The 12,275-nt window shown below is 40.3% G+C and overlaps 1 protein-coding gene across 3 annotated transcripts in view; it reads right to left on the reverse strand.

Annotated features, from left to right (window-relative positions):
• Window positions 1-12,275, reverse strand: part of whrna (whirlin a) — a 199,929-nt gene that overhangs the window by 15,699 nt on the left and 171,955 nt on the right. For 2 of the 3 annotated variants that reach the window (XM_041969776.1, XM_041969778.1), the window contains exons 7-9: window positions 8,058-8,279; window positions 7,590-7,622; window positions 2,635-2,709 (exon numbers count right to left, since the gene is read on the reverse strand). In XM_041969776.1, the coding sequence (XP_041825710.1) occupies window positions 2,635-2,709; window positions 7,590-7,622; window positions 8,058-8,279 (330 nt within the window). The remainder of the gene's footprint in view (window positions 1-2,634; window positions 2,710-7,589; window positions 7,623-8,057; window positions 8,280-12,275) is intronic. The other variant, XM_041969777.1, reaches the window with a different exon arrangement.

Consider the following 12,275-nt stretch of genomic DNA (forward strand, 5'->3'; position numbering starts at 1 on the left):
GGATTTGTTTGGGTTAGTCTTGTTTGTTTCTTTAGTAAATTTTCTAATCTGGTTTAGTTTCTATTCTAGGTAGACTTTCCTTCCTTCTTCATCTTGTAAGGGTTATTTTTTCCTTTATGTAGTCTGTTGTGTTTACATCCTGCTTCTCTTTCACACTTGGTGCCTGTTCCAGAAAGCAAGTTCAACTAACTCTGGGAACAGCTGCTTTAAGTTGATTTAATCAACTTTGAGTATCTTTACCCAGTTAGACACATGCACAAACCACAATAAAAAGCCACCATTAATGGAGCTTCGATACCAGGATTCACCATGGCAACCGCTGACAGAAAGTGTGCTACTTATTTCACCCCAGTGGAGCAAGATACCAGCATACAAGGAATACAAAGATGTATTCGGGGAAACAAAAGGGAACACTGCTGCTGCTAAGGAGAGAGAAGCAGTATGGGAGAACATGATTGCTCGAGTCAATGCAGAAGTTGGAGTCCGCTAGTCCTCTGACTTAATATTTAACTTTATTACAACTGTAGCATGTTGGTTAAAACATTAGTGGACAGAATAAAATCTGAGTTTTATTTAGATTCATTCCCATCGGAGAAATCCATACAAGGCGGAAAGTGAAAAGGAAGTATAAGAACATATTTTAGAAAGGTAAGGTATATTGGACTACACTATTTCACACTGGCTGATATACAAAGTGAATATTCAGTGGTTACTATGATGCAGACTGATCACCTGCATCACAGAAGGAGGAAGAGGTTGGCAAAGAGATGCCGTCTGCTGGGAACCAGAGAGGCTGCCAGAGGTGTTTTATTTAATGCACAATTAAAGATCTCTACAACATTCTTGTATGGAATTATGATTTTAGACATGTGCAGGACTTTCCTTGTGGCTCCACATGTTTTTCCAAAATGTTCTGTGTTGCCAATGTTAAGAAAGGTACCATTTACAAAGAAGAAAAAACAAAGAATAGCAGCACAAAGCACAAAACATGCCGTGACAGCACAACACTTCCACACTGTGTAATGTTGGATTTGTAGCCTACAGCTGGAGAATTTGCGTGACTACAAAATGGTACCGTTGCAGGTGCAGGAAATGACAGCACAGATGTTTGAGTTATGAAAATCCTCCTTATGTAAATCATTGTGTATTAATTTAGCTTGTAAACCCCTGGAATCGTGTTGTATGGACAACCCATGTCTGCTTCAGGTGGGAGGAGACTGGTAGAAACTCAGGATCTTTTTTACTTCGTGGATTAAGTTACCACGGTAACAGACTCAGGGTAAGACTCTCTTTCTGGAACCGAAAAACCTGGGTTTTCTCTTAACTCAAGATTAACATGTTTCAACATAACCTGCTTTCTGGAACAGGCCCCTGGTCGTCCTGCTACTGATTACCACTATTACCATTATTTTTTTAGTCCCTCTGCCTGGTTTCCTGTTGTCTTATGGCAGTTCTGTCATGTTTTTTGCCTTTAAGTTTTAGTCCATCCCTCCAAGAATCTTGTCTTTGAAACGTCTTAAGTTTGCTCATACATAATACCGTTAAAGTGTCTCCATCCGCCTGTCTCCTGCCACATGGTCCTGAATTTGTGTCCTTGCTCTATTTAACAATGGATCCTGACATCAGTAGTCAGAACGTTGCTGTGCATGTAAATGGTGCCAAAGCAAGGACATCCAGAAGCTGTTAACTGTTCATTTTAGTTCAGTGTCAAAAAAGATCTGAGTCAGTTCACAACTACCTTTAAAACCTTTGTCAAGGTTTTAAAATTTTGTTGCTTTCTCAGTATGGTACAGAAGAAAAATAATCGAAAGACTTTTTTAAAATGAAGTTTTTCAAAGCAGAAGGAAGTTAATTTAATTCAAATGGAGACAGAAAAAAAAATTGGGGTAATTTGAGTTAAAAATCCACATTAATCCATCTCTCCACAGAAACATACAAATATACAAACATTAACCTCTGGACTTTTTAAAACATCTTTTAATTGTTGCATATAATGATTTTAAACCACCAACTTTGACAGAAATACAAAAAAAGATTGATATTGTTACACCCACGTTGTACCACGTTGTATAGATTAAACGAGATACTTGATTAAGCACTTCACCAGCTTTAGTAGCAACAACAGTTGACTTGAAGACGTCGGTGCTTGCTGGTTTGATGCCGCTGGTTTCCTGCGATTTCAGGTAGGAGTGATCAAACAAACTTAACAGCGGAATGAACAACACTGAGACATGAATGCACTGAGACAAAAATAAGTAACTACATGAAAAAGTAAAAAAACAAATAATAATGATATATGATTTAAGTGGCAGATGACCTTGGAATTAAACAGCCTTTTACTCAAACTCACACTTGTCCTGCTTCTTTTTCCTGGCCTCATGGTACAGCTAGGTTTGAGAGGAGGAGGAAGAGCTGCCGAGGTAATCTATGTAAAGACTTAATATTTCTCTTTTCTTTTGTTTTTATTCAGTGCCAACACCTGTTCCTCTCCAACTCTGTCCACAAAGTCTGAAGGTCAGCCATGCCTCAAGTGCTCCTATTGTATTCTCCTCACTTTTCCCGTAACCTCCCACCCTCTCCCTGCTGCAGTACCCATTTTTGTCAGGCTAGTATCTGCCTGTCGGCCGAACTCACCAGAGAGATGTCAGTCAGCAGCGTGTTCAGGCTCTCTGGAGGATCCTCCTCGTTGCTCTCCGCCACGCTGTCATTCTGAGATGTGCAGGAAAGAAGAGGAGGAAGAGGTAAAAGTAAAAAGGAGAAGAGGGTGCAATCAGAGAGCAAAGAGAGAAAAACAGAGGGGTTTGGGTGTAATTAAACTGAGGGAATGAGTGGGACGCAGCTTTTCAGCAGATGTTAAACACAGATGTGTGTTTTTCACAAAATAAACGCCAAATTAGACTGAATGAACACTCCACGCCTTCTAGAGAGAATGGAAAGACGTCACTTCTGCCCACGTTTGCTTACAAGCTGCAGAGACTGAGAGGATTTGACAAGAGAAGAAGACATGGACACACACACACACACAAGCAGCCATCATGTCTTCTTTCACAAGCAAAACACACACGCTGTGAAATCGATAAAGAACCATCAACTCAGTTCAAAGCAGGATTTGAAGGCCCGATCCCACCGGCGTAGTGAAGAGGAGGTAATTTGCGGCAGATCTGTGAGCCAGTTCAGAGCAGGGGGGTGCAAGACTGGGGACTGAGTTCAGAGAGATGTTGCCCTTCATTTAACTCTGCCACTAAACCAACACAAAAGCCCCATCCATTCAGCTTAATTACCCCTTGTTGCTGCATGCGGAGCACTTCCATCCAGACCATTTATCACAAGAGTCAATCGACTTTTGACATGCTAAGACGCTGCTCAGCAGTCAGAGCATGCTGTCCTGGATGTCCTGTAAATGTGATTGTAGTCAATTCTAATCCACAATGCAAATGCTCAGAGCAGATGCAGGAAGCCTTGGTTTGCCTGTGTGAAGCATGGCAGATTCTGCAACTAAGAGACCAAACATGTTGGATCTATTTCATCTCTTCTCATGTCAGATGTGACAGCAGCTGAAACATGCTCAATGACACTTCAAATGCCTCTCTTGTTGACGTTCCTGCTCTCCCCCCTTGAGAGGCTGCAGCTCTTTTTGTAGTCTGACATGTCTCTCATGGTTGAGTCACAGCAGGAACTGAAGGTATGATTGCATGAAATTGCATCTTTAAAAGGGAAATGTGGAATTTGATCTGATATGGCTGGACCAGTCATGGATTTAGGTTTAAGTTAGAGTAAAGGTTGGGGTTAAGGGAGTTATAGTTGAGTTGATTAAGATAGGGAGAGGACAGGATTACTATATACCTAGATATAAGATTGACTCAGAAATGCAACGTTTTAATGATTCAAAATCCAGTCGGCTCTCTAATCTGCTTTACACAGCAGTGGTAGAAGTCACTCATGAGCCTAAAACAGCACAGACAGACACACATATAGAGGGTGAATCCAGACCAGCACACACATAATAACTAATATGTAAATGTTGCTTCTCAGAAGGGAAAGTGAAAAGGTGGGCGCAATCCATCCGAGGATCTGATTTGAAAGGAGAAGGACTGTTTGGTGGATAAATCTGCAGACAGTCAACAGCTTATCTCTGCTGTCAGCTTAGATACACTATTTATGATCGTGCATGCAAGTGTGTTCATGTGTGCAATCACTGGTCTTCGTCCAACCAAATATTCACATGCTGATGTATTTACCACAACTGACACATTTGTGTTTGAGCTGCTGGTCTGAATGTAAACTCAACTGAATGAAAAGCTCTCTAACAAATACGGCTATAATGAAAAACATACAAAAACATAAACAAATAGAAAGGAGTGTCCAAATTACCATAAACTGCAGCTACGTGAGGTTGGCTCCAAAAGAGGTATCGGTCCCCAAAGACCTTCATGTTGAAATGATCAACTTTACAGTAGTAGAAATAAACGGGTTAAGTCCCCATGAAGCAATGACTATAATAAAAATATATATATATATATAAATATAAATATAAAATTAATTTTGTCCTTTTTCAGTCAAATACAAATGTAAAAGTTATGAAAAAAGCAAAGAAATTTGGGGACTTTATCAGTCAGGTACAAAAATGGGTTGAATTTCCAAATTCACTTGCTCACTACTTATATTTGTATCTGCAGTAATAAATGAAGATTCTGCAGATCAAATATATTGTCTGCTTTATGCCTGATGGACATAAAGCAGCGGCCCAATAACATAGTCAAATGTTTTTCTAAGGTTATTGATGATCTTGCTCCATGCAAACCCTGATGGACTTATCATCAATTCAATTTAATTCAATGCTTTATTTACCCCTGAGGGGCAATTTAAAAGGGATGAGGAACAGCATCATTAAAAGGACAGAGAACGTCAGACAACATAAGGACATACACAGTGCTAAAAGCATACAGAAAGTGCTAAAATCAGAATACAACCATTCCGGCAGCTGTCAATGTAAAAGCGCTGTGAGCTTAAGATAACGTGCTAATGGCATTCAGGGGTAGGAGTGTGATATCTGAACACAGTGGGGTGGACTGCAGTGGGGACAAAGATGGACCTTCTACACTGTGTTCTGAAGTGTGGACAACGCAGCCTGCAGTCTGAAGGGAACCACTCAAAAGCAGAATATAAATTGTGTGATGGGTCCTGTATAATCTTGTGAACTGTGCTGATTGTTTGTTGGCTACAAAAGGCAGCCAGAGAACAAACAGTGGTGATGTTGAGTAAATGTGACTGATCTTGCAAGCTGATTGAGAAAAACCAGGAGATGTTAAGAAGATGTCAGCATGATGTCAATGACGGAATGATAAAAGGTCAAAAGAATGACCTTTTTCACTCCGAAAGAGTTCAGCTTCCTGAGAAGATATTGTCTCTGGTGGCACTTCTTAAGGATCTCCTCTGTGTTTGTGGAAAACCTCAAAAGGCCGTCAAAGACTGTAACCAGATATCTGTACTCCCCATGAATGATGGTGATAACAGCCTCTGCCAGTTGTCTCTGCTTGCTTGAGAAAGTCACAATCACTTCTTTAGTCTTGGTTAAATTTAACGGAAGACAGGCACCCTCACACCAGCTGACAAAGTCCTGAAGGGTGGGACTATGGCGTAAGTTGGGAGCAGAGAGCAGAAGTCCTTCCATTCTCTGCTACTTAGACTGGACTGGGTTGTCTAAGCCCCCTACGCCCCAGAGTCACCTCCTCCAGCGCCTTTAGAGGGACACTGAGATGTTCCCTAAGCCAATGAATAAATAGAATTACTTCAACAAGTCCCAGTGGGACATCTCTAAAGTAGGACAGGGTCTGAAAGAACTCTGGTTTAGACCAGATGTTCAAACTGACTCATGTGATGGTAAAGCAACTTTCTTTTAAGCTAATCACTGTTTCCATGAGAATGACTCCAACTCGTCTTAGATATTTTCCTTGGCCGTTTGTATTAAGGATCTCCTTTTTTTTTTTTTTATCAATGTGAAGAGTTCATGGGTATAGCTACGAGGTGAAACATATATCAACTGGCAAATTGACAACTTCTCCTTTTGACTCAGCTGTCTCATCACAAAGGCAGGTTATGCATTTTCTTCATCAAAGACACTTAACTTCCCCACTTGAGCCAGTGACTCACCCCAAACCCAGAGTGGGCAATCAACCCTTTTCTGACTGAGGTCTATTGGCTCAGTCTTGGTGCTGCTGTCTAAGGACAAACGTAAATACAGTTGTGAGTCATGTTGGCAATAATAATACCTGGTAATCCCAATAAGAGGTTACCAAATGTTATATTGTTGTGTAGCTTTGTCAAAGCAATGTCAGCCGCACCACTTAACTTTCTCACAATAGCTTATTCAGGATCCATCTTGCATCATGCCTCTTCTCTGCGCTCTCTCTAGTGAGAAAAAGTCAGTCTGATGTTGACTCTTGTTTTATCTCTTCTTCTGCCACTTTCTCTTTTTCTTTTCGTTGCTTTCTCTGAAAATGTCCTCTTGGGTTTCTTTGCTGAATCAGCAATTAAACACATTCAAAATCCTTTGATTAACATATATACCAAGTTTCTAGGACTTTTTTGGGACAAAATTAGGACCCGCCTGTCTAAGAATTATGCAGAAAAACTAGTCCACGCATTTTGCAACTTCAAGATTGGATTACTGCAATTCCATATTGGACTGTCCCAAAAATGCTCCAGTAAGATCTTATTTCTCCACTTTTTGCTTCTCTATATCGGTCTCTTCAGCTTCCCTCCCCTCCTTACTCTTCATTTCCTATGGCTCAATGTATGACAGTGTTGTTGTCATTAATTTGTGTTTTTCTTTATTTTTCTCAGCAGGTATCCCCAGCATAGTGTTAGGGTACTTGTTGACCCCCTCCCCCCTTAAAAGGAAGTGTTTCTCCACTGTTGTTAATGCCTCAGGCATGCCCGAGATGGGAGATTGAATCAAAGAGAAAATTCACTGCAATCTGTTGGTTTCCTAAGCTTGGGTATAATTCTTTAGAAACTGGCTTTTATGTCAATACAATTATTATAAATTGAACTAAACTGGATCACATAATTGATTCTTTTGATTAGATTATAATTGCATTGACCAGTCTTGACTCATGAATTGGCGCCATACAAATAAAACTAAACAGAAACTGGTAGTTTCCAAACCAATAGGTGGCACCACAATGGCTACATTCATATTTTCTATCCAGTCTACAGTAAAGTTCTTCGGGAAAATAAAACAAAACAAAACCAACCTATTATCACCCAATCTTTTCTCTTTGTAAAATGGATTCCATTTACATAAAACCAACCAGATAAAACCAGAGCCCAACCAGTCATTATCTGCTCTGTTAGGAGTCTAAAAGCACCACAGTTTTTCTTTCAGTCAAGTCAGAGAAAGAAAAAGAAGCAAAAAGATTAAAGACACGGCACACAAATTCACTGCAAAAGCACAAACTATGGTAAGAGTTTGTCTGTGTTTTTCTCACATTTGCCTACAAGGGACTTAACATCTTTGTTCTTGTGTGTATTCTGTACATGTGGGTTAGTGATGAAAAGCGCTCATCACGTTCACCTGGAAATCCTACCTCCATCATATCTATCAGCCAGAGCAGCCTCTCCTACAAAAGGGGAGAAAGGGAGGTTTTTTTGAGCAGAATGTGAGGGGGTAACTGAAGTAGGAGATAAAACACGACCTATCAAATATGGACCTTTCAGTCTCAACAGGTGAGCGGTGAGATGTGTCAATGTGTCACTCCCTAACAAAGTTGAACTCTGGCAGGATCTTTCTTACAAAAAGTTTCTATGAAAATAAATCAGAATGCGATCGCTAGCTCTGTGTCACGCTCAAAGCTGACAGGAAAAGAGGAATGAGCCGACAGGCAAACTTTACTTGTACTTGTAGGAAACTGACAGCAACATTTATTTTTCTAAAAGGAAAAATGTTGGTTTAAAGACCTCAGCACATAATCCCTGTTGCTACTCTAAACCAGTTTAAGAGTACAAATTAATCAAAGAAGCAGCAGGTAATTGCTCAGCTAACACAGCTAGCTTACCCGCGCAGAGCTGAGGGTGGTGTTGGTCATGAAGCTGGCTGAAGATGATGTTAGTGTGTCTGGATATGACACCATGGACAGGGAATCTGCCTGCATGGCTGCTGCTCCAGCCGCCCCCTGTCGCGCTTTCAGAGCCTGAATTTCACGTCGAAGCACCAGCCCGTCGAAGCGCTCCAGGTCCTGCGGAGTGACCAGACCTCGAACCTCTGATAGCAGAGAAAACTGTGACAAGGATAGTGTAGAGGGAGAAAAAAGAACAGGTTAAGATGGGTTAAGATGAACAAAAGTTAAGCTTAAAGCAAAACAAAGCTTAAAACATTTGCTGTTTATTTCATGTCAACTCAGTTTAATATCTGATCTTCAAGGAGCAAAATAATATGAGCATTATTTAAAATTCAATCACTGTCAATCATGCAGCTTACACAAGTGTGAAAAAGCTTCTTGAAATGTTCAAACTGCAGTGTAAACTGTGAGACATCTCTTTACAAGTAGTTAAATTTTATTGCCAGTGATAAACAGCACCTGGAGCAGTTGGTTCTCTGAAGTCATGGTTCCATTCAGACTTAGTGTTTGATGTTCAGTGTTTGCACAGAACAATGAAAACATCTACTTCTTCAGTTAGATTTCTAAAACCATTTCTTTTTTGATTGTTTTTTGGGTCAATGCTGAAGAGTCATTTTGATAACCCTGACCAAGTAGACCCAACCAGAAAATAACAAAAAAGCTATGTGAAGTCTCCCCGTACTTCCCATGAGGACTTTCTGTCACAATCTATGGGAGAAAAGTAATGAGGAGGAAGAATCCAAACAAAGGAATACAGGCGGGTAGATTTAAGATTAACCATAGGCGCTGCTGAGGCAGAATCATAAATCACTAAACTTAAGATGAATAAAAACCCTGACAATGAGTAACAGACTGAGTGAGGATGTGGTATTGAACAATCAGAAACAAAGGAATATTTATACTCAGGGAGGTAAAAATTAAATAGAGTAGGTGTGAATATAAAAAAAAATACCTGTTGTAAGACAAATAAGACTCACTGGAAACAGAGGAACAGGCTGGCCATATAAAACCAGAACTAAAGCAAACTGGAATATAGAACATGGGAAAAAAGCAATTGACTGCACCTAGAGCAGGAGACAAACACAAAGCAAGCGTGAGACCAACTTTAATTTTATTACAACCAGGGAACAAGAAACCATTAGACAACATCCAAAACAAGCAAAAACCTACAGATCAAGGCACTGTGTGGCTTCTTAAATAAATAACATGGGAATTAACTCTGCTTTGATGTGTAAACACTTGTCTCAGCAGTCACTTTACAGGTCCACCTTACTATCAGGTTAGACTCAATTTCTTTCCTCTAGAACTGCCTTAATACTTAAGCACATATTCCACAAGGTGTTGGAAACATTCCTCAGAGACTTTGCTCCATATTGACATGACAGCATCACACAGTTGCTGCAGATTTGTTGGCTGCATCCATGATAAGAATCTCCTGTTCCACCACATCCCAAAGATGCTCTGTTGGATTGAGATCTGGTGACTATGGAGGCCAATGGAGTCCAGTGTCATGTCCAAGAAAGCAGTTGGAGATGATTTGAGCTTTGTGACGTGGTGCATTATCCTGCTGGAAGTAGCCATCAGAAGACGCTACACTGTGGTCATAAAGAGATGAACATGGTCAGCAACAAGGTCTGGATGTAAGACAGATCAGGCAAAGTTTTTCCAATCTTCCATTGCCCAATTTTGATCATCCTGTTTAATAACAGCCTCAGTTTCCTGTTCTTAGCTGACAGGAGTGGCACCCTGTGTGGTCTTCTGCTCATCTGCTTGGACGTGTTGTGTGTTCAGAGATGCTATTCTGCATACCTTGGTTGGAACCAGTGGTTATTTGAGTTACTGTTTGCCTTTCTATTATCTCCAACCAGTCTGCCCATTCTCCTCTGAACAAGCCGGTTTGGTCCAGACAACTGCTGCTCACTGGACATTTTCTCTTCTTCAGAAAATTCTCTGTAAACCCTAGAGATGGTTGTGTGTGAAAATTCCAGTAGATCAGCAGTTCCTGAAATACTTAGACCAACATCCATGCCATGTTAAAGGTCAGTTAAATCTCCTTTCTTTCTCATTCTGATCCTCAGTTTGAACTTCAGCAAGTTGTCTTGATCACGTCTACATGACTAAATGCATTGAGTCGCTCCCATGTGATTGGCTGATTAGATGTTTGTGTTAACAAGGACCAAACAGGTGTAGCTAATGAAATGGTCAGTGAGTGTATTTTTCTCCTGTAGTGAGGGCAGTACTTTACAGGACATTGCTTGAATAAATGAACAGTATGATTGAAATAAATGGCGGACTAGTTGATATTCTGACACAAGTCTAGACAGAATTGCAGATAATTCTTGGGAGATCATGTACGTGTTATTCTAACAGAGTAGCTGCAGTTTGTTTTCCTGTGATCGAGTTTACTTTGTCTGATAGTGTCACGTCACAAACTAACAATCTAATCTGCAGACAAGCAGATTAATAATGGTTGCTTCACAACATATTTATGAGTGCTTTCAAGCTACACACTCATTTCATTGTCTGAATGCATAAATAGATAAATAAATGCAAATGAGAAGAGCTCCTGATTCAAATTAATTGAATCTCTCCAACAGCTTCTACACAACCCAGTAAATGATTCATTAATTTGAATCAGGTGTGCTAAAACAAGCCTCTAAAACCTGCAGAGCAGTGCAACCTGAGGACCAGGTACCTCATGTACAAACGTTGTGTCTGCATCAAAATGTTTCGTACAGCATGATCCACACACACGTTGGGATGTACAAAAACAATCTTGTGTGAATCTGTGCCTACCCCAAGCAAACTCTTGTCATTTGAGATTCAAAAACTAGTAATGAAACTCATTTTTATGCACTATATCAGGGGTAGCCAACGTTGGTCCTCGAGGGCACCAATCCGGCAGGTTTTCCAGATTTCCCTGCTCCAGCACACCTGACTCAAATTAAATAGATCCAACAGCCTATAAGGATCTTCACAATGACTCGTTAGTTTAAATCAGGTGTGTTGGAGCACGGAAATCTGGAAAACCTGCCGGATTGGTGCCCTCGAGGACCAACGTTGGCTACCCCTGCACTATATGTTCCTGTAAATTTTCTGAAATCAACCTGGATTTGGGGGAAAAAATTAACACATTTGCACTTATAATTTGCTCTTGAATCTAACCACTATTTTCCCCACATATGTTTAAAAAAATCCTGCATCTGAATCTGAGTTGTTTCATCTTGACTTCACATATCTTACTCATCATATTCCCAACATTTCTCTGGGATTCTAGCTCAGCTTTGTTCAGTACACAGTCAGACTGGCATCCCTCAGCAGCTGAGGTCTAAGGTGTCTCAGATCTGTCTCCTGTTGCCCAGCTACAGCAGAAATGCTGTCCTTGTCCGTCTCCAACACCTGACCCATAGATGTGGATGGTGTGTCCATGATACTGCTCTCAGTTTCCACATTCTCTAAAATGAGTTGGCAAGATGTCAGAAAATTTATCTGATGATGGAGGATCTGGACTTCCTTCAGTGGCTGTAACACCCCATTGATGTGCAGCGGTCCATGTTTTTGTATTAACTTTGATGTTGGATCATTTTTTTCTTTATTTCTGTTGTGGTGTGATGATCCAGTTCTGCTGCAGTACATGTGACTGATTCAGAGAGGATGATAGCAATTGATTGCAACAGTTTTGAGTTTTGTTTTGCTTGGCCCACAGCAGTCTGTGAATATTTTCTAAATAAGTCATAAGACTAAATCAGGCTACACAGGTCTTTATATAGCTAACGGAACATTATCAGCACTGGAAAAATGATCATTATATAGAATAGAGATGGTGTCAAAAGCAGGTCCAGACTTATGCTACTTGCTCATTGTAAGGAAACACTTCTGTGTATTTATCCTGCAACTTGTCACGCCTCTCACAACTATAGCAGATGAGTAAAATGTCACTAAGTGTAGTTACCTTCTCATTAATGTTTTCACATCACTTAACATAGTTTTAGTAGTCAAACCCAATACGCACTAAAACAGAGTAACACATAATTCTGCACTATTCCTGCACAAACTATTACATTTGAGCACATTCGAACATATTTAAACTATCACTGAACACATGCAAGGCATGCTGGGAAACTCCACCCACCTATCTTTAAAGCAGTACAAGAT

This window comes from Melanotaenia boesemani, chromosome 19 (assembly GCF_017639745.1).
Source record: "Melanotaenia boesemani isolate fMelBoe1 chromosome 19, fMelBoe1.pri, whole genome shotgun sequence".
Taxonomy (NCBI): domain Eukaryota; kingdom Metazoa; phylum Chordata; class Actinopteri; order Atheriniformes; family Melanotaeniidae; genus Melanotaenia; species Melanotaenia boesemani.